Here is a 23253-nt window from a genome sequence, read left to right as displayed (position 1 = left end):
CAAGTATAACAGGTATCAACATTCAGTTTCCCTTTATGGGAACGGCTCTCTCTTAAACGGTATAAGTGCATATGTACTGTTCTGGAACTCTTTTTCATAGTAACACATTCTAGCATATAAATTTTTCATATAAAACATTTCTAGCAGCAGATCCACGAAGAAGTCTCTTTATAACAGGTCACAGTTTATTCTGCAACCAGGTGTCCATTTTCCTAAAACAGGGAGACGTAACCAGGTAGGGGTCTGTCCTGCCCCGAGTCCTTAACAGTCTTTTAGTCCATCCTGGGTTACGCTCCACTAACTGTACAAAGGATTCCCGGTAAATCCACCAAGGACTCCTATACATTACTAGAAACACATAATTATTTACAGGATATGGCCGCTCTCAGTCCTCGGCCAGGTAGGGGTGGCTGTTCTCAGTCCCCAGCCAGTTAGAGGGAAAAGGGGGTGGCTGTTCTCAGTCCCCAGCCAGGTAGGGGGTAAGGGAAACAGTTCTCTTTCTGTCCCAATGGGGACCACACTCTTAGTGGAAACAGTCCCACAACAGTCCTTATACCCGGTCGGGTAACTATTTACATCTCCTCTTTTACCGTTTACGATTAACGGTGTGCTCCACACGCTCCTTTCTCTTTCTCAGGTTCAGACCCGTCCGGGCCCTCTTGGTACTCGGGGTCTGAGTGGTACTGTTAATGACGCCCGGGGTCAGGGGGTGCGACGTTGGGCCTGGGCGCGGGCTAGTGGTGGCAGTGCCCAGGTCTGGAAGGCTCGGCTGCAGGGCTTGTTGCGGGGTCTGGAGCAGGTCTGCGTCTGCAGCGCCCGGGATCGGCGGCTCCACCGGGTGGCCCGGGAGCAGGCTGACGCTGGCAGCGTCTGGGACAGGGAGACTCCTCTTACCTGCTCCCGCGACCGCTCCTGCGTCACGCGTCTTCTCCTGGTGCTGGTCGGGGCCCGCGACGGCTGGGGCGCTGCCGATGCTGGGCAGCTTAGTCTGCTGCCGGTCCGCCATCTTGCTGTCCGTTCCTGGTGTCCTCCTCCCCCCTGGTGGACCGTGGCCTACCTGGCGATGATCCTCTTCCATAGGCCGCGGCTCCGCAGTTGATCATCAGGGTCGAGGACCTTCCGTCGCGCTCCAGTGACGTCGGCGTCTGCTGGGCTCCTTCCAGGACCTTACGCAACGTCCGGACGTGAGGCGGGGCTTCAGTTCTCGCGCGCTTTCGGAGTCCACGCCCCTCTTCTTCCCGCGCGGCGTCCTCAAGATGGCGCCCAATGGCGGGAAAACTCCACAGATGGCGGGAAGAAGGCTGAAGATGGCGCCGGATGGCAGGAATCTTCACGGATGGCGGGAAGAAGGCTGAAGATGGCGCCGGATGGCGGGAAAACTTCGCGGATGGTAAGTTTTAAAAGTCTCTTTTTCAGGCACGCAGTACCCGGTGGTTGCGGGCACGAAATCCTGCCGACTACGCCAAAAGGTGACGCGCCCCTGGGCCTGTGTCGCGCTGCGTTGCGCACGCGGGAGCTTACCTGGAGCCGGATCTCTTTAGGGTTGTAGTCTCGTGGCGGTGATCCGGTCCGTGCCCAGGGAGTCAGACTAAGTGGCGGTCTATGGCAGTAGATGTTAACTTGATCGACTACGCCACCCGTTGAGTGCGGCTTTGAAGCCGCCGCTGCAGAACAGTCCACTGAGGCCAGGTGTATGAGAATGTGCAGCGTGGTGGTATAACCCCCAACGGGAGGGGTATGGCCTCAGGGCAGCTGGGATAGATGATGGGGGTGATGGTGGTACACGAGCGCAACAAAGACAACTCGGAGTCTTGGTGGTGCAGTTCAGGGTCTTTACTCACGGTTACTCAGTTACTGCTCCAGGCCACCGCTGCAGAGGTGGCCGCCTGTGTCGCGCTGTGCTCACCAGGTGAGGGGCTCTGTTAACTCCCAGGTCTTTCTGGAGTGCTTTGCAGGACCCCCTTTATGTCCCCTGTCTCTGGTCTTCAACCCCACTAGTGACCACGCTTATGTCCAGCTGCCTCGGACCTTCTTGGTGGGCAAACGTTGGCCTGCGTTTCCCAGGTCCTATGTGGTGCATTCCTAGCGGGTGTGGTGAGGGGCTGCTCCACATGTAATGTCGCAGCCTCCGGTTCTTAGTTGAGGGTAGTTTCTCTCCTCCACTAATTTGGGATCCGGTTCCCATCTTCTTGACCTGACCCCCCTACTCGGGTAGCGGCGGGCGTGTGGTGGCTACCAGCCAGTCCACACCCCTGGGGTCCCCTCTGTCCTTCCTGGAGCCCAGTCTGCTCCTCTTCCTCCTTCTTCCCTCCTCCAGGCTCAGGCCTCCTGACAGGGCCTGCCTGTGGAGCAGAGCCCATAAAGCAGCTCTGCTCCCTGTCTTCTCCTCTCTCAACTCCCTCCCTTTCCAAGATGGTGCCTCCCTTTATACTCCTGTACAGAGTGCACCCAGGATCTACTTCCCCCACGCACACACTACCGGGTTCCCTTCTCTAGGTGTTCCCTCCCCCCACTCCAGCCAGGGACATGCTCACTCGTGCCTGCATAACTAATGGGAGCACCGTCGAGCTGTCCCCCGGAAATGTGGTGTAGTGCATGTGGGTGTTAGGGTCCTGAGCCACACTCCATCCTTACCTGGAAGTGAGATATCGCACATCTGGGTGAGATGCAATACCTCTGTAGCAACCGAACCCTCGGGGTGCTACAGAGGCTCCAGGGGGTAAGGAGGATCCATGGTGCAGGGAGGCTCCAGGGGATAAGGAGGATCCGTGGTGTAGGGAGGCTCCAGGGGATAAGGAGGATCCGTGGTGTAGGGAGGCTCCAGGGAATAAGAAGGATCCATGGTGTAGGGAGGCTCCAGGGGGTAAGGAGGATCCATGGTGTAGGGAGGCTCCAGGGGATAAGGAGGATCCGTGGTGTAGGGAGGCTCCAGGGGATGATGAGGATCCGTGGTGTAGGGAGGCTCCAGGGGATAAGGAGGATCCATGGTGTAGGGAGGCTCCAGGGGGTAAGGAGGATCCATGGTGTAGGGAGGCTCCAGGGGATAAGGAGGATCCGTGGTGTAGGGAGGCTCCAGGGGATGATGAGGATCCATGGTGTAGGGAGGCTCCAGGGGGTAAGGAGGCTCTGTGGTGTAGGGAGGCTCCAGGGGATAAGGAGGATCCGTGGTGTAGGGAGGCTCCAGGGGATAAGGAGGATCCGTGGTGTAGGGAGGCTCCAGGGGATGATGAGGATCCATGGTGTAGGGAGGCTCCAGGGGGTAAGGAGGCTCTGTGGTGTAGGGAGGCTCCAGGGGATAAGGAGGATCCGTGGTGTAGGGAGGCTCCAGGGGATAAGGAGGATCCGTGGTGTAGGGAGGCTCCAGGGGATAAGGAGGCTCTGTGGTGTAGGGAGGCTCCAGGGGATAAGCAGGCTCTGTGGTGTAGGGAGGCTCCAGGGGATGAGGAGGATCCGTGGTGTATGGAGGCTCCAGGGGGTAAGGAGGATCCATGGTGCAGGGAGGCTCCAGGGGATAAGGAGGATCCGTGGTGTAGGGAGGCTCCAGGGGATAAGGAGGATCCGTGGTGTAGGGAGGCTCCAGGGGATAAGGAGGATCCGTGGTGTAGGGAGGCTCCAGGGGATGATGAGGATCCGTGGTGTAGGGAGGCTCCAGGGGGTAAGGAGGATCCGTGGTGTAGGGAGGCTCCAGGGGATAAGAGGCTCCGTGGTGTAGGGTGGTTAATGGAATAAGGAGGCTCCAGAGGGGACATGGAGGCCCATTTGCACTACAGGTTGCTGACATACTGGAATCGTTCCACTTTCTACCTCTGTAGATTTTTCTTCTCAGACATTGGGAGAAGGACTCCCCTGGGTCCGGTAATTAGGATTTAACCCTGTAATATGACTTTGGTGCTATTTCATTCTTCTAAGGGTTCGTATCATGTCCTTAGTAGGGTTGAGCGAGTATGTTCTGTCCGAGTATGCTCGGGCCGAGCTCCGAGTATTTACAGCTGCTCGGTGATAAGGTTAGATCTGTTTGACAGTTTTATTACATGGGAGGAATGTGTAAGAAATAGACATTCCTCACATGTAATAAAGCTGTCAAACAGTTGCAAATCATGCACACGGGAGGGATTCAACCATATCACCGAGCAGCTATAAATACTCGGTGCTCGGCCCGAGCATACTCGGCAAAAGGGTTAACAGAACATACTCGCTCAACACTAGTCCTTAGGCATACTGTGGACATGATTACGGCGGCCACCTTTAGGAGGCCCACCTTTGTGATTAGACAATCTCATTTGCATACGGTAATGTAAAATTAAAACTCAATTTTTAATTGTGTGGACACTTTTCTACACTAAGGGCGAGATAGGAATCTTGAGAGAGTGAAATGTCACTGGTGGTACATTAAGGGGGTAAATCCTGATGACAGGTCCCCTTTAAGAACTGTCTATTTGCCGTCTAATCTCTGCCACCCCTGACTTGTGCCAATGTCACCAGATTATAAGTGTTATTCACTTTACCCGTCATTGTGTTAATGTTATGGCATGTAGTTGTCCACCTTATTACCGGTACTTTGACTGATGAGGGTCTTCATTGTGAGATCCAGAAAATAAATGTGTAAATCTCTTTGGATATGATTTTTTTAACAACACAAATCTATCTTTCATTCTTATAGGAAATCCTTGTGAGAATAACGGTTTATCACTAAATTGTAAAAAAGAAGATATCAGGAAGCACTCTAATGGAGAAAACCTCATCACCCTTCCTGCACCTCCTGGACTTCACAGCACTTCACCTTCTTATAATCCTCCTAATCATGAGGAATAATCTCCTGAGCAATCTCACATTGTTACCAAAAGTCCAGGTGACACAGTGGATACAAGATTTCAGTGTGACAAGCAACTTACTAAAAGCTCAGCTCAGACACAAAGAAAACACAAAGGAGAAAAGCCATACTCCTGTTCAGAATGTGGGAAATGCTTTACATATAAAACAAAACTTGTTATACATCAGAGAAGTCACACAGGAGAGAAGCCATATTCATGTTCAGAATGTGGGAAATGCTTTACAGATAAATCAAGATTCATTATACATCAGAGAAGTCACACAGGAGAAAAACCATTTTCATGTTCAGTATGTGGGAAATGCTTTGGATATAAAGGGAGTCTTATTAGACATCAGACATGTCTAATGTGGGAAATGCTTTACAGATAAATCAAGATTTATTATACATCAGAGAATTCACACAGGAGAGAAGCCATTTTCATGTTCAGAATGTGGGAAATGCTTTACAGATAAATCAAAATGTGTTAGACATGAGAGAATTCACACAGGAGAAAAGCCATTTTCATGTTCAGAATGTGGGAAATGCTTTACAGATAAATCAAAATGTGTTACACATGAGAGAATGCTCATGGGAGAAAAGCCATTTTCATGTTCGGAATGTGGGAAGTCCTTCACAGATAAAGGGAGTCTTATAAAACATCAGAGAATTCACACAGGTGAGAAGCCATATTCATGTTCAAAATGTGGGAAGTCCTTCACAGATAAAGGGAGTCTTATAAAACATCAGAGAATTCACACAGGAGAGAAGCCGTATTCATGTTCAGAATGTGGAAAATGCTTTACAGAGAAATCAAAATGTGTTAGACATGAGAGAATTCACACAGGAGAAAAGCCATTTTCATGTTTGGAATGTGGGAAGTCCTTCACAGGTAAATTAAGTCTTGTGATGCACGAGAGAAGTCACACTGGGGAGAAGCCGTATTCATGTTCACTATGTGGGAAATCTTTTGTAAATAAATCGTATCTTGTTAGACATGAGGGAAGTCATACAGGAAAGAAAGTGTAATCATGTACACTGTGTGTTTTAAAATTTTTAATAAAATTGCTCAGAATAATGAGTACACTTCCTTTGATAAATAAGATTGTCATTAATATCTCACTGAATACCAGAACAATTTCTAAAATTTTCCTTTCCCCCATGACCAGTGCCACACGAGAGAGGGAATTCACCCAATAAGGACAGGAAGCGTACTGAATAAGAGGGCTGCACCTCTACCCCGCATCATTTTGGTTTCCTGTCCATGAGGGAACCTGAAGCTGAAGAATCAGGAGAGGAAAGTTAAAGGAGAAACTTACCCAGGCCTTGCCTGGAAGAAAGGCTCCTTGTATATAGTGCCGGTGTCGGGTCCTGGAAGCGCCACCGCTGGTCACTTGAGGGCTCATGTAGATGCGAGCACCGAAGTCCTTTTGGATGCCTGCTGGCCCCAACAATGTCCCAGGCTTGCGCATGTGCAGGACGCCCTGGGATTGGTGCGCCCTGATGAAGAGCATGCCGGAGACTTCTGACCTGAAGTGTTGGATTTCACTTCCAGGGGGTCTGGAGAAGGCATGCACAAGGGTGTGCGGGAGTTGCTGTGGCTGGTCCCTCTTTTAAAATCATGCCTGACTGCCAAAAGAGTGGGTTTGCTCTGGATCTCCTTCCCCACGTGATATGGAGGAACGGCAGTGCCAGGATCAGAGTTCACGCAGCAATGGCAGTCTCATGAGTTGCAGAAGTGACAGTACCACCAACCACGAATAATGGTGTGATTTGATCCAGCCTCTGAATCTGGTACCCTTATTAAACTCCAGAATGCTGACTGATCTTTGTGAAATTTCACCATGGTAATTAAGTCCCTTTTTCTTGTCTCTAATTACTAGGAACGGCTTAAGAAATGTGGCACAAAAGAATAAGGAGTGAACCCTTTGTAGGGATAAGTTACCTGACTTGTGGCAGAAAAGACTCTGTGCAGATTGTATACAGAAAACCAGATGTGAAGAATCCACTAACTTCATGGATTTGAGATCCGTGATCAGGGCACAAGTTAAGAATTCCCTTGAGACCCTTATTCATAAAAAAAGGAATAGAAAGGGAAGGAAAGGGTCCAAAAAACTATCACCTGATTTAGATGAATCTATAAAGTCGGAAGGTGAATGTGGATTGGATTCTTGTTCCTTTTCATTCTTTAATGGCGATACAGGGGGTAGGCCATGGTTTCCTATAAAAGTCGTAGATAGGTTGATTAAGGCTGTGAGAGCTACCATGGGCATCTCGGATGCTAAGACCCCCAAATCCATACAAGAGTTCATGTTTTGTGGATTAGAGAAAAAAAAAAAGAGGCGCATATTTCTAATTAATGAAAAGATTCAGGCTCTCATTAAGAGAAAAAAACGAAGAGAAAGGGTTCACTACCATCATCTTCTAAGAGAAGATACCAAAACAAGACTCGTGGAATAAGATCCCAAAGCTAGACGTAGCAGTGGCCAATTCATTCAGAAAATCTACCTTGCCTTTTCAGGATGTGGGTATTCTGAAAGACCATCTGGATAGAGAGGCAGATGAGTCCTCGGTGGGTGCCCTGAAGCCAGCGGTCTCTACGACCTGTACAGCCAGATCTATGATTATCTGGTTGCAACAACTAGAAGGTCAACCGAAGGATAATGTCCCAAAGGAAAAGATCCTGGCTGATGCAGGGAGCAGCAGCTTTTGTTGCAGATGCCTCAACAGACTCAGTGAGGCTGGCAGCCAGGTTAGCGGGCCTCTTTATGGCCACTCGTAGGGCGCTATCGGTAAAAAGTTGGCCTGGGGATGTCCAGTCAAAGACCAAACTGTGTTCAATCCCATGTGATGGGGGCTTTCTTTTTGGTCAAGTTGTGGATGACATCTTGGACAAAGCTGGAGATAAAAAGAAAGGATTCCCCAGTTTGCCTATCCCAGAATACAGGAGTACCTTTTGGAATAGAAGATACAGCCGGAAAAGACCTCCTAGGGATCAGGGAAAATAGGAAGTCAGAAGAGCAAAAAAAAAGGTTTCATGTTTGGGGGGCCGCCTTCAGGGGGAAGGAAGTCTTCCCAGTGATGTCATTCCCCCGGAAGGAGGAAAGCTTTCCCTCTTCCTCCATGCGTACGAATAAAATTCATCCCATGTCTGGATTCTAGGGATAGTGGAAGCAGACCTAAAATTGGAATTCCAGACTATCCTTCCACCCCTGCGAACCTTCATGGTGACACGATCTCCGAAGGTCATCCAAGCAATAGTTAGTCCTGGAGGCAGAGTTTTTGGTCCTCTTGGAGGTACCCATAGAAGAATAAGGAAAGGGATTATATTCCCCCCTTTTCTTGATAAAGAAGCTGGATGGCACTTTCAGAACTATAGTAAATTTGAGAGGTCTGAACAGATTTCTGGTGTATCAACCCTTCAAGATGAAGTCAAAACAATCGGCTGTAAAACTTCTGTTTCTAGGTTGCTACATCGTGAGGACCTGGTCAGCTGACTGTGACGCGGGTGCCACGTGATGCCGACGCCGCGGGCCGCCCCACCTATCATGACGCGGTATGCGTCATCAAAGGTCCTCAAACCTATCGATCAGACTATAGACATCCGTTTTTTTACACACATGGTGATTAGCGTGGGCACATTTAAAAGGGATCACATTGACACTGACACATACCCCCTGACGAAGGTTCGCCGAAACGCGCGTTGTGGTGGATGTACACCACCCAGCCGTTGGTACGCTCCTGGCTTCCTGTACCCAAGGTAGCTATATATTTTATCTTCATACGGAATCATGACTTATAAACTACCCTAGATGGATGGGAATATTAGAGCAGTGTTATGGATCGGAGCATATTTATTTAATCATCGATAATATTGTCGGGCCATAAGGGCTGGCTGTGTGATATGTCCGTTCTCTTTTCTGTACATGGTCATTGGTGTTTACTACTCCTTATGTAATCTAATTGACTTTTAACTAAGATATATTCAATAAAGATTTATATATTTTTTTACATCTAAGTAATGTTTATGGGCTTTATGTCACTATTTTTTCCTTGGTCATTTTTCTCAGTTGTTTTTGCGATGCCCTCTCGTTAATCCCCATTGTGGTGGTGTATTAGCTGCGTGATTATGCAGACTCTTCTGTGGTATGTCTTAATGAGAAAAGATGCATACTACCATGTTTCAATCCATGCAGAAGCTGAAAAATTCCTGAGAGTGGCCTTATCCATAAACTAGAGAATCAGACATTTTCAGTTCAGGGCCCCGGCCTTTTGGTCTGTCCATGGCTCCGAGAGTATTTACAAAGATCATAGTGGAGATGACAGCAAATCTTTGTGAACAGAACACCCTAATAATTCCATACTTAGACTATTTCCTGACGGTAGGCAGATCACTAGAACCCTGCATACAGGGATGGTGGATCGGCACTCCGTTAGCGTGGTGCACGTGGAGTAGAATATGCAGAAAGGAAGTAATTCCCGGCACTCACGTATTCAGTGAATAATTGCTCACTAGATCGCTCACTCAGCTGCACACGGAGGTAGACACAGGTACGCTTTCTTTAAATCTCTTGTTGGTTTATTAGAATGTGGCATAAACCAACATTGAGTCAATGAAAATAAAACAGCCCTTTGAGCAAAACGGGAAAACAAAAAAATAAAATGGTCACGCAAAACACAGTCCTTGTGTTAGCAGGGGTCCACCTGCTCAGAGTCTAGCAACTCCACAAGGTTCAGGTCAGCTCAACACTAACATGTCTGGAGTTTGCCTCCCCAGACTTACTGAACAAGTAATGCCTCAGCAGACCTTGTATTTAGACCCCAGACCGCACCTTCAGGTGGAGATATGGAGAACAACCTCCCGCCCGCTCTATGGTTGTTCTTATAAAGACATACATTTTACAAGTGGCGACTTAACCCTTCTCAGCAAATAACATGCTGAAGGAAACTTAACGGCTTTATTTCACTAAAGCTAATGGCCTCAGGAAAACATATCTCCCCTCCAGCACTTTACCAGTGACTTTGTCACATCTTTTATTTCATTGCCAATTCCAGTGGACATTTCAGCCCGTCCCAGGCTTTTTTTCAGCAATACAGTCATCATACAATCACTAGTTTATAAAGGATTACACCTCAGAAGTGACATCAGATGTAAAACAAAAAACCGCCTACCTGATATAATTCTTTATGCATGAATCCCGTATAACATAATTTATTTTTTATTTTATGTATTTTTTGAATTATTATATTATTCATGGCTACGTAGACGTTATTGTATTAATTATAATTAATCAAAGCTATATTGATGAATCATATGCTACTATACAGAAAGTTTATTCCTTAGAATATTATAGTGCATCAAATCTATTCTATTAGTTATTTTTAAATTAATCCTCTATTAGATTTATTTCTATTCAATTTACTAATATGAAGTTGAAACATGATTATCTCATTATATTATTATTATTATTATATCATACATAAATTATCTTATGAAAATAACTTCCACTTGGACTGTGTCGAGTATCATCATTGAAATTACATCAAGTAGGGATTCATCAATATTAAATCAGCGCAACAATGTTGTCTAAAACAAAGAAATACCGTATTTTTCGGACTATAAGACGCACCTAGGTTTTAGAGGAAGAAAATGGAAAAAAAATGTAAGCAAAAAATGTGGTCATGATGCCCTGTTAAGGGGGAGGGGGTCTGCTGCTAACCCTGTTATAGGGGTAATGTCCCCCAATTCTGTTAATATTCCCCATCCTGGTCTGTATGGCCCCCTCCTTCCTCTTATACGTGGCCCTCATCACCATCCTGATATGCATGGCACCCCTCATCCCCATCCTGGTCTGCATGGCACCAAAATCCCCCATCTTTGTATACATGGCACCCCAATCTCCTATCCTGGTATGAATGGCACCCCTTGATCCCCATCCTGATATGCTAGGCACCCCTCATCTTGGTAGGCATGGCACCCCTCATCCTGGTATGCATGGTTCCCCTCATCTTGGTATGCATGGCACCCCTCATCCCTCTTCTTGGTATGCATGGCACCCCTCATCCTGGTATGCATGGCACCCCTCATCCTAGTATACAAGGCCATCCCCTGATCCCCATCACGCTGCACACACAAAAATAAACACTTATAATCACCTCCTCTCTCCTCCAGCGCTACGTCCCACTCTGCTTTCGACACTCTCACTATGAAAGGCGTGCATGGCGTCCCTGCCATGCGCCCTCACAGTGTGAGATGCTGTTCTGGAATAGTTACTGCTCCCTGCGCCAGAACTGTGTGTGTGGAGCAGTGACCATTAACTCACACAGTACCTGCAGCACAGCTCCTGCTGCGGACGGCGGTCTTTGTGCCCACTATTAAAGACCATGAATATTCACTACAACCCATGGGAGTGGATTTTGGTGAATATTCATGGTCTTTAATAGCGGGAACACAAACCGGACAGCGGCAGCAGGAGCCGCACTGCGGCTACAGTGTGCGCGTTTTTGAGGAAAATTAATCATTGTTCTCCACGCCCATGGGCGTGTGGAGCAGTGAATATTCATTTTCTTTAGCAGCGGGCACAGTGTAGGCACAGTTCGGACTATAAGACACCCTCACTTTCCTCCAAAATTTTGGAGGAAAAAAGTGCGTCTTATAGTCCGAAAAAATACGGTATATTTTTTAATCACAAGCAAATTTAAGGTAAAAATAAAAGATAAAATTTCATATATTGCGACTCATTTCATAACCTTTATTAATACATTCGAGGATAACGTTTTTACATTATGTATCCAGTACGCCTCACTTCGGAGGAGCATTGTCTTTATATTACCACCCCTCCTAGGAATTCTAGGAATTATCACCTGTTCCAGCACTTGGTATTTTAATTGTGCGATAGTATGTGTGTGTTTTTTTTTCCTGAAAATGTGCTGGAAGAGGTAATGGCAATACCAATAAAGGTAATATCTCCGCACCTTATTGTGGATTTGTGCTTATTAATCTTTGTACCAACTGATTGCGTGGTTTCTCCACTATAAGCTAAACCACAGGGACATTTTATCATATAAATCACGTTATTGGAGAGGTAAGTAAAAAAAAACTTTTCTTTTTCGTGGTTGTCCAGTTTGAGAGTCATAAAAAAAAATTTCTCCTTTAGCAACATTATTTACATTGGAAACATCCCAAACATGGATATGTACCGTTTTTTCCTACTAGAAATAAAGGTTTGTTTAGATTCTCTCTTTTCACTACCTAGGTCCGCACGCACTAATTTATCTTTAATATTAGTCAACTTTTTGTTACAAATCAATGGGAGATTCTCAAACTGTGATATCTGAGGATACGCATGATGTCAGATATGCCGATGTTTTTTAACAATATGATCAACTTTTAAATTGATTGGATGATAATCCCTGACAAAAGGTATCCTGTGTGATAATGCACTTTTAGATCTTTTATTAGACAGAGAATCCTCTTTAACTTTCTCTAACAGGTGGCGTGGATAACCTCTCGCCATAAAATCATGTCGCATTTCAGTAAGTCTCTGTTCACAAAGAGAGGATTCGGACACAATTCTGCGTATCCTTTGTAACTGTGATTTAGGGATAGCCCTCTAAAGAGAATAAGAGTGCACACTTTCAAAGTATAAAACACTATTTTTGTCCGTATTTTTCTTCTATATAAATCTGTATCCAGACTATTATCATTTTTAATAATTGATGTATCTAAAAACATTTATCGCAGGTGTAGCTGTGTCGGTGATGACGACCTGCTCTCCTCCTCTTCTTGTGATGTTCTGCTTCTTTGTTCTCGCGGAAAAAGGACTTGGATTCCTCCAGGATCCTGAGAACTCGCTGCTAGAATCAGATGAATAAAAATCATTCCTAAAACATTGTCTGGGATTTCTAATCCTATTGAAAGTTTGCTCTCGCCATCTATAAACTTTATTAGAAAGACAGTCTTCAGTGTCACGAGTAAATTTCCTTCTTTTTCTCTCTTTCAAATCCTTTCAATGAATATCCTGAACAGAATTCAAAGATTCCTTCATAATGGAAAATTTATCCGATTTCAAACAGGAGGTTAATTGCTCTTCAATATTAGCACTCTGAACTTTAAGGTCAGCGATGGCTTTATGCAATCTGTCAATTGTTAGTAACATCAAATTCATAGAGCATTTATTAAGCACTTGCTCAAAATCATCGCAGAATATATTATCTTCTGAAAACAGCATCGAACGTAGGTTAAACCCTTAAGTCCTGCTGTATTTTCTTTTCTCGATAATATTCTACAAGTGTTTCAGCATGCAACTCGTATGAAATCAACCTCTTAGTTTCCCTCTCAAAGTCCCGTCTTTTGAACTCACTTGTTGGGATTTTCAGGAAATCTGTTGATATTGTGGATTGCGCCATAATTCCAGCGGCTTCTTCCTAATTGAAAATCCGACTTGTTGCAGCGATGGTGAAAAATGTGTGCTCGTATCCCAATATGAATACAGGGATGGTGGATCGGTGGTGGTGGTGCACGTGGAGTAGAATATGCAGAAAGGAAGTAATTCCCGGCACTCACGTGTTCAGTGAATAATTGCTCTTTTATTTCATTGCCAATTCCAAAGGATGTTTCAGCCTGTCCCAGGCTTTTTTCAACAATGCACTCATCATACAATCACTAGTTTATATTAAATTAGATTAGATTAGATAAGTCGCATTATTATTATTTATTATTATAGCACCATTAATTCCATGGCGCTTTACATGTTTAAAAGGGATATACACAGCAAACAACAAGTACAATAATTTGAACAAAAACAAGTCAGCGACTGGTACAGGAGGAGAGAGGACCCTGTCCGCGAGGGTCTCACAGTCTACAAGGGATGGGTGAGGATACAGTAGGTGAGGGTAGAGCTGGTCGTGCAGCGGTATGGTGGAGCGGTGGTTACTGCAGGTTGTAGGCTTGTCGGAAGAGGTGGGTCTTCAGGTTCCTTTTGAAGGTTTCCACGGTAGGCGAGAGTCTGATGCTTTGGGGTAGAGAGTTTCAGAATAGGGGGGATGCACAGGAGAAATCTTGTATACGATTGTGGGAAGAGGAGATAAGAGGGGAGTAGAGAAGCAGATCTTGTGAGGATCGGAGGCTGCGTGCAGGTATGTAACGGGAGACTAGGTCACAGATGTATGGAGGAGACAGGTTGTGGATGGCTTTTTGTGCCATGGTTAGGGTTTTGCACTGGAGTCTCTGGGCAATGGGGAGCCAGTGAAGGGATTGACAGAGAGGAGAGGCTGGGGAATAGCGGGCGGACAGGTGGATTAGTCAAGCAGCTGAGTTTAGGATAGATTAGAGTGGCAGAAGGGAGGCTACAGAGCAGGAGGTTGCAGTAGTCGAGGCGGGAGATGATGAGGGCATGCACTTGTGTTTTTGCAGATTCGTGGTTCAGGAATGTGCGGATCCAGGAAATATTTTTGAGCTGGAGTCGGCAGGAAGTGGAAAGGGCTTGGATATGAGGTTTGAAGGAGAGATCAGAGTCAAGGGTTACCCCGAGGCAGCGAGCGAGCTTGCGGGACTGGGGAGAGTGGGCAGCCATTGACTTTGATAGATGGGGGGGTTGAGTGAGATGGTGGAAAGATGATGAATTCAGTTTTATCCATATTAAGTTTTAGAAATCTAGAGAAGAAAGATGAAATAGCAGACACACTTTGGGGGATTCTGGTTAGTAAGAAGGTGATATCAGGTCCAGAGAGGTAGATCTGTGTGTCATCGGCATAGAGGTGATACTGAAAGCCGTGAGACTCTATGAGCTGTCCCAGGCTGAAGGTGTAGAAGGAAAAGAGCAGGAGTCTTAGAACTGAGCTTTGGGGAACACTGACAGATAGGGGGCGAGGTGAGGAGGTGGTGTGGGAGTGCGAGACGCTGAATGTCCAGTCTGTTAGGTATAAGGAGATACAAGATAGGGCCAAGTTTGTGATGCCAAGAGATGAGAGAGTCTGTAGTAGGAGGCATAGGTGGATTATAATAAGGGCAATCTGGGCTACCACCCGGGGCCCGGGCCTCCAGGGGGCCCATGGCCAATTTGCCCTCATTATAATGTTTTCAGCAGCGGGGGACCGCACTGTGCCTTAGAAACCGGCCGCATCAGGGAGACATTGCCCCGTCTCATGCTGCACATAACACATCTGCATCTCTGGCTGCTATGGGCATAAAAGGGGACAAACTTATGGTGTGGCACCCATGCTCCCCTGACCTCAACCCCATTGAGAACCTCTGGAGCATCATCAAAAGGAGTGTCTATGATGACGGGAGGTAGTTCACATCTAAGCAACAGCTCTGGGAGGGTATTCTGTCCTCATGTAAAACAATTAAAGCAGAAACCATCCAAAACCTGACAAATTCAATGGACGAGAGAGTTCAGAAGCTCCTTTCGAACAAGCGGTCCTATGTGCAAATGTAACATCACCTAGAATAAAGTTTTGAGTTGAAAACTGTTTGATTTCAGTTTGTAATAACCTGCTAATGCTTATAATTTCAAAAATGACCATTTTTTTGTTTTTTATTAAAATGAAAAGGTTGAAAACTCTGCTGTGCATAATAATTTGGAACATGCATTTTGAGTGCAGTTTGAGTTTTTTATTTTTTAAAAATATCCTGTTATCATAGGCAGTTTGTACAAAAACCTTTCAATTGTACTCTAATAGTTATTTGACTGGAAAATTACAATGACTGCAATTCATATAGGAAATTTGGGAAAATCTTAGAAAATATTATTTGCATAATAATTTGGAACACAATATTTTAGAACTACCCCATCCTGGTCTATGCCCCCCTCCCCATCCTGGTATATACTCCTCCATCCTGGTATATACTACCCCATCCTGGTCCATGGCCCCCCCTTATCCTGGTTCCCCATCCTGGTATATGCTCCCCCATCCTGGTATATACTCCTCCATTCTAGTGTATGCTTCCTCATCCTGGTATATGCTCCCCCATTCTGGTCCATGCCCCCCCCCATCCTGGTATATGCTCCCCCATCCTAGTCACCCATCCTGATATGTACTCCCCCATCCATAAATAAATAAAATAAAAAAAAGACTCCTACTTCCTTTTCCACCTCTCCACTGCAGCGCATCGCCTGCGTTATTTCACTAACAATTGCACCGGAATCGGCGCCCACGCATAGCGCGATATCCGTTTTAATTTTAATGAATACAATTGTGCAGAGTGTATTCAACAAAATGCCGCCAGAATACACGCATGCGCAAGCCACGCTGTCCATTTTGTTGAAGACACTGTGCATATTTGTCTTCACTAAAATACCGCCAAAAATCGCGCTATGCGCAGGCGCCGATTTTGGCGCCACACTCTTCCCCCGGCCTCTCCAGAGATGACCGGACCGAACAAGTATGTGTTTATGGTGCTGGAGATCGCGGTATACGCTCAGTGCTTATGCACACCGTGATCTCTGGCTCCACACTCCTCTTCCCTGTCTGGGATGTGGATGTGTCTTTCTGTCTGCGGCCGGACTGTGCAGGTATTGCACTGGCGCAGTCTGTATAGGCTTCTGACAGAAGGAAACTTCCCTGATTGTACTATAGATACCACGGGAGATGTTGTTACAATCACGTGTCAATATGGAGGATACACAGATTAGATTTATCACCAGGTTTAACAATCAATGGAATGAAGTGGGTAGTCTATTTCGGAAACATTGGAATATACTTAAGACGGATAGTCGTCTTTCTAGTATTTTACCAGAGAGACCGTTGTTGACGGCTAGACGTGCCCCAAATTTAAGGGATAAACTTATGCACAGTCACTATACACGCCCTAGTTGTAGTACCTCGGGTGGTAGTAAATTTAAGGGCTCATTCCCTTGTGGCGATTGCTCTGCTTGTCCATTTTTCTCTTCTGGTAAAACTTTCACCAATCCGACTGACAACCTTCAATACCCTTTGAGGGACTTTATTAATTGTATGTCCACCAATGTTGTATATGCATTGACCTGTCCTTGTCCGAAGGTTTATATTGGTCAAACGTCGCAGGAACTCCGTAGACGGGTACAGCAACATGTTTCTAACATCCATCTTGCTGAACAGGATTTGAAGAAGGGCAAAGCCATCTCTTCGGTGGCTCTGCACTTCCTCCAATACCACTCTGGTAGCCCCAATAAATTGCGAGTAATGGGCCTCCAGAAGATGAGGCCCAATTCACGTAATTCAGATCACACCAAGGATCTATTGAGATCTGAATCAAGGTGGATCTTTGTTCTTGATACAGTGGCCCCTAGGGGTATAAATGAGGATTTTTCATTTACTGGTTACTTGGCCTAAACTCCCATGGTATCCTTGCTATTGGAATCCCGCCTTAGATTGAGGGCTCTCTGGTTCAACCTTTTTTCTTTTTATCCTTTTTATCCTTCCATCTCTTCTCGTGTGGCTGGCTTGTGCATCTCCTCCATCCCATAACAAGTTAATCCCCAACATTCTTATCATCTCAAATGCCAGGTCCTTATTTATAATTGTACGTATATCCATATATGTTGTTGCTTGGCTTCATTAGCCATCTCTGTAATGGTCCACAATTTGTACATGATTGTTGTCTGTTCTATGTTTGCCCATAGTTGGTTTGTCTGGTAAGTCTTTTATGTTCATGTTTATGTTTGTATTGTCATTATTGGTCACACTTCTATGCACATTTGGTGACTTTCTGACTCCATTCATATTTTTCATCTTGCTCTTTGGCCTGGCCAGGCACTTTCCTTGATCAGGGCTAGCCCTCTTTTCTTTGTACCGGTAAAAAATTTTTGTGGCGGGCGCGCTACTTCCGGGGCCATGCATGTTCCTTGCGTTCTATCTTCCCCGGGAGTGCCAGCTTCTTTCCTGTTGTGGCTGTCCTGGGGGACTGCATCCCTCTTGATCCCTGAGGGGGTGGTTTCTAAAACCGGATATGATCTTTTACCTAGTTCCAGTTGCGTTCCACCATAGCGTTTGGGTGGAACGCATGAGAGATAGGAAGGGGCGGCGGTTCGCCGACCGGATATGACGTCTTATCCAGTTCCGGTTGCGTCACATCACAGCACGTGATTTCTCTGCGGTATCTGTGTATCATGAATCGTAGCATGTGTTAAAGGGGCCACTGAGACTCTTTCGCCCGGGGCCCAGAAAAACCTGGAGCCGGCCCTGCAAGAGTGTCCACCACCCTCTTATATGAGCAGCACTTGGCACAATATAATTGACTCACTATCTACAGACAAAGGCAGAATCTTATTCATTTACCAATCTACCCCGTTCATTGTTATATATATTTGTAATTGAGAATAACGTCATATTTGCAAGAAGCTGAAACGTGGGGCCCTGGAGTTGGATAGTGGGGGGCCACTTGGCACTACAGTCAGACTCTGCTTGTGTCTCTTGTATTCGGCGGCTCTGTGTCCGGTCTTCAGTCTTCGATCAGGTAGTTTGTTGTGTAGGACATATACTATTTTAGTGCCCTGCCCCCATCACAGAGATCGACCCCCATAACACTTGTAATGTAACTTGGGACAGGAGCTGACATTATGATACCACAATGGGTGGAGATAGATGTGGTCTGCCGTCTATAAATGGCGCCCCCATAATTCCTGGTTCTACTTCAGGAATATTGAGGGTAGTAATGGCCACTTCCATCATTGTAACTGTGTAAAAACAAAAAAGTCAAGACAAAAAAACTCACATGACACTTTTATTTTCTTTCTTTTTATTTTTTTATTGAAATAGCAATAAGCAACATTGTAATAAAATTATTACTGGCCCCTTAAGAAATTAAACTCTGATCACAATGACTCTCAGATCAGGCTCCATAAAGACCACAGAACTGGCTGTGGTCATTGAGGACTGGCTGAGAGCCATTGAAGCCAGAGATCCAGAGGAAGGCGAAGAAACCCCCCGGAGAGCTCTGCCTCAGGGGGGAAAAAAATTCCTTCCTGACCCCAGTGGTGGCGATCGGATATTTCCCTGGATCACGTCTGTCCTGCTGCATATTGCTGTATATCTACATGTATTATAAGCTCAGGCAAAGGAAAAGACAAATACACCCTACTCAAGAGGAGCTTACAATCTAATATACAGGCTGCTCCTGAGGGCATGCAGAATAATGTACACCCTGTCCGAGGAGCTTACAATCTAATATACAGTATACAGATTGCTCCTGAGGGCATGCAAAATAATGCACACCCTGTCCTAGGAGCTTAAAGCCTAATATACAGTATACAGACTGCTCCTGAGGGCATGCAGAATAATGCACACCCTGTCCTAGGAGCTTACAGCCTAATATACAATATACAGACTGCTTCTGAGGGCATGCAGAATAATGCACACCCTGTCCTAGGAGCTTAAAGCCTACTATACAGTATACAGAGTGCTCCTGAGGGCATGCAGAATAATGCACACCCTGTCCTAGGAGCTTACCATCTAATATACAGTATACAGACTGCTCCTGAGGGCATGCACAATAATGTACACCCTGTCCTAGGAGCTTACAATCTAACACAGTGTGGGGTGCACACACACGTCCTCTTCAGCAAAGTGTCCTGTTCGACAAGTGTCTGACAGTCATTTCAATGGCAACCGACTAACGTCCATCCATCTCTTCTATCTTCACACAGGTATAACATCTGTTTGCTGTATCTATGTCACGTGCTGAACTCTCATCTTGAAACAATTTCTATGGTATAACATCTCTGCTTGCTGGATCTATGTCATATGCTGAACTCTCATCTTGAAACCATTTCTATGGTATAACATCTCTGCTTGCAGGATCTATGTCATCTGCTGAACTCTCATCTTGAAACCATTTCTATGGTATAATGTGTCTGTTTGCTGGATCTATGTCATCTGCTGAACTCTCATCTTGGAACCATTTCTATGGTATAACATCTCTGATTGCTGGATCTATGTCATCTGCTGAACTCTCATCTTCAATCCATTTCTATGGTATAACATCTCTGCTTGCAGGATCTATGTCATCTGCTGAACTCTCCTCTTGAAACCATTTCTGTGGTATACCATCTCTGCCTGCTGGATCTATGTCATCTGCTGAACTCTCATCTTGAAACCATTTCTATGGTATAACATCTCTGCTTGCTGGATCTATGTCATCTGCTGAACTCTCACCTTGAAACCATTTCTATGGTATAATATCTCTGCTTGCTGGATCTATGTCATCTGCTGAACTCTCATCTTGAAACCATTTCTATGGTATAACATCTCTGCTTGCTGGATCTATGTCATCAGCTGAACTCTCATCTTGAAACCATTTCTATGGTATAACATCTCTGCTTGCTGGATCTATGTCATCTGCTGAACTCTCATCTTGAAACCATTTCTATGGTATAATATCTCTGCTTGCTGGATCTATGGCATCTGCTGAACTCTCATCTTGAATCCATATCTATGGTATAACATCTCTGCTTGCTGGATCTATGTCATCAGCTGAACTCTCATCTTGAAACCATTTCTATGGTACAACATCTCTGCTTGCTGGATCTATGTCACCTGCTGAACTCTCATCTTGAAACCATTTCAATGGTATAACATCTCTGCTTGCTAGATCTATGTCATCAGCTGAACCCTCATCTTGAAACCATTTCTATGGTATAACATCTCTGCTTGCTGGATCTATGTCATCTGCTGAACTCTCATCTTGAAACCATTTCTATGGTATAACATCTCTGCTTGCTGGATCTATGTCATCTGCTGAACTCTCATCTTGAAACAATTTCTATGGTATAACATCTCTGCTTGCTGGATCTATGTCATCTGCTCAACTCTCATCTTGAAACCATTTCTATGGTATAACATCTCTGCTTGCTGGATCTATGTCATCTGCTGAACTCTCATCTTGAAACCATTTCTATGGTATAACATCTCTGCTTGCTGGATCTATGTCATCTGCTGAACTCTCATCTTGAAACCATTTCTATGGTATAATATCTCTGCTTGCTGGATCTATGGCATCTGCTGAACTCTCATCTTGAAACCATATCTATGGTATAACATCTCTGCTTGCTGGATCTATGTCATCAGCTGAACTCTCATCTTGAAACCATTTCTATGGTACAACATCTCTGCTTGCTGGATCTATGTCACCTGCTGAACTCTCATCTTGAAACCATTTCTATGGTATAACATCTCTGCTTGCTGGATCTATTTCATCTGCTGAACTCTCATCTTGAAACCATTTCTATGGTATAACATCTCTGCTTGCTGGATCTATGTCATCTGCTGAACTCTCATCTTGAAACCATTTCTATGGTTTAACATCTCTGCCTGCTGGATCTATGTCATCTGCTGAACTCTCATCTTGAAACCATTTCTATGGTATAACATCTCTGCTTGCAGGATCCATGTCATCTGCTGAACTCTCATCTTGAAACCATTTGTATGGTATAACATCTCTGCTTGCTGGATCTATGTCATCTGCTGAACTCTCATCTTGAAACCATTTCTATGGTATAGCATCTCTGCTTGCTGGATCTATGTCATCTGCTGAACTCTCATCTTGAAACCAATTCTATGGTATAACATCTCTGCTTGCTGGATCTATGTCATCTGCTGAACTCTCATCTTGAAACCATTTCTATGGTATAACATCTCTGCTTGCTGGATCTATGTCATCTGCTGAACTCTCATCTTGAAACAATTTCTATGGTATAACATCTCTGCTTGCTGGATCTATGTCATCTGCTCAAGTCTCATCTTGAAACCATTTCTATGGTATAACATCTCTGCTTGCTCGATCTATGTCATCTGCTGAACTCTCATCTTGAAACCATTTCTATGGTATAACATCTCTGCTTGCTGGATCTATGTCATCTGCTGAACTCTCATCTTGAAACGATTTCTATGGTATAATATCTCTGCTTGCTGGATCTATGGCATCTGGTGAACTCTCATCTTGAAACCATATCTATAGTATAACATCTCTGCTTGCTGGATCTATGTCATCAGCTGAACTCTCATCTTGAAACCATTTCTATGGTAAAACATCTCTGCTTGCTGGATCTATGTCACCTGCTGAACTCTCATCTTGAAACCATTTCTATGGTATAACATCTCTGCTTGCTGGATCTATTTCATCTGCTGAACTCTCATCTTGAAACCATTTCTATGGTATAACATCTCTGCTTGCTGGATCTATGTCATCTGCTGAACTCTCATCTTGAAACCATTTCTATGGTTTAACATCTCTGCCTGCTGGATCTATGTCATCTGCTGAACTCTCATCTTGAAACCATTTCTATGGTATAACATCTCTGCTTGCAGGATCCATGTCATCTGCTGAACTCTCATCTTGAAACCATTTCTATGGTATAGCATCTCTGCTTGCTGGATCTATGTCATCTGCTGAACTCTCCTCTTGAAACCATTTCTATGGTATAACATTTCTGCTTGCTGGATCTATGTCATCTGCTGAACTCTCATCTTGAAACCAATTCTATGGTATAACATCTCTGCTTGCTGGATCTATGTCATCAGCTGATCTCTCATCTTGAAACCATTTCTATGGTATAACATCTCTGCTTGCTGGATCTACGTCATCAGCTGATCTCTCATCTTGAAACCATTTCTATGGTATAACATCTCTGCTTGCTGGATCTATGTCATCTGCTGAACTCTCATCTTGAAACCATTTCTATGGTTTAACATCTCTGCTTGCTGGATCTGTGTCATCTGCTGAGCTCTCATCTTGAAACCATTTCTATGGTATAACATCTCTGCTTGCTCGATCTATGTCATCTGCTGAACTCTCATCTTGAAACCATTTCTATGGTATAACATCTCTGCTTGCTGGATCTATGTCATCTGCTGAACTCACATCTTGAAACCATTTCTATGGTATAACATATCTGCTTGCTGGATCTATTTCATCTGCTGAATTATAATCTTGAAACCATTTCTATGGTATAGCATCTCTGCTTGCTGGATCTATGTCATCTGCTGAACTCTCATCTTGAAACCATTTCTATGGTATAACATCTCTGCTTGCTGGATCTATGTCATCTGCTTAACTCTCATCTTGAAACCATTTCTATGGTTTAACATCTCTGCTTGCTGGATCTATGTCATCTGCTGAACTCTCATCTTGAAACCATTTCTATGGTATAACATCTCTGCTTGCTGGATCTGTATCATCTGCTGAACTCTCATCATGAAACCATTTCTATGGTATAACATCTCTGCTTGCTGGATCTATGTCATCTGCTGAACTCTCATCTTGAAACCATTTCTATGGTAAAGCATCTCTGCTTGCTGGATCTATGTCATCTGCTGAACTCTCCTCTTGAAACCATTTCTATGGTATAACATTTCTGCTTGCTGGATCTATGTCATCTGCTGAACTCTCATCTTGAAACCAATTCTATGGTATAACATCTCTGCTTGCTGGATCTGTGTCATCTGCTGAACTCTCATCTTGAAATCAT

At 44.8% G+C, this 23253-nt stretch overlaps 2 protein-coding genes across 2 annotated transcripts in view; both read left to right on the top strand.

Moving 5' to 3' along the window:
- The window catches only part of LOC141219283 (oocyte zinc finger protein XlCOF29-like), a 183863-nt gene that overhangs the window by 57101 nt on the left and 103509 nt on the right, over window positions 1-23253 (top strand). The window lies entirely within an intron of this gene.
- LOC141219294 (uncharacterized) lies at window positions 5177-5992 on the top strand (the record flags this gene model as incomplete). Its single annotated transcript, XM_073666063.1, has 1 exon — window positions 5177-5992. A coding segment is annotated over one exon (660 nt), but the record flags the coding sequence as incomplete, so codon positions are not given.

This window comes from Phyllobates terribilis, unplaced genomic scaffold (genome assembly GCF_046119375.1).
Source record: "Phyllobates terribilis strain yellow unplaced genomic scaffold, ASM4611937v1 Scaffold_259__1_contigs__length_2703414, whole genome shotgun sequence".
Taxonomy (NCBI): Eukaryota; Metazoa; Chordata; class Amphibia; order Anura; family Dendrobatidae; genus Phyllobates; species Phyllobates terribilis.
The sequence above is the reverse complement of the archived record's forward strand: the minus strand, read 5'-3'. Positions and strand labels throughout refer to the sequence as shown.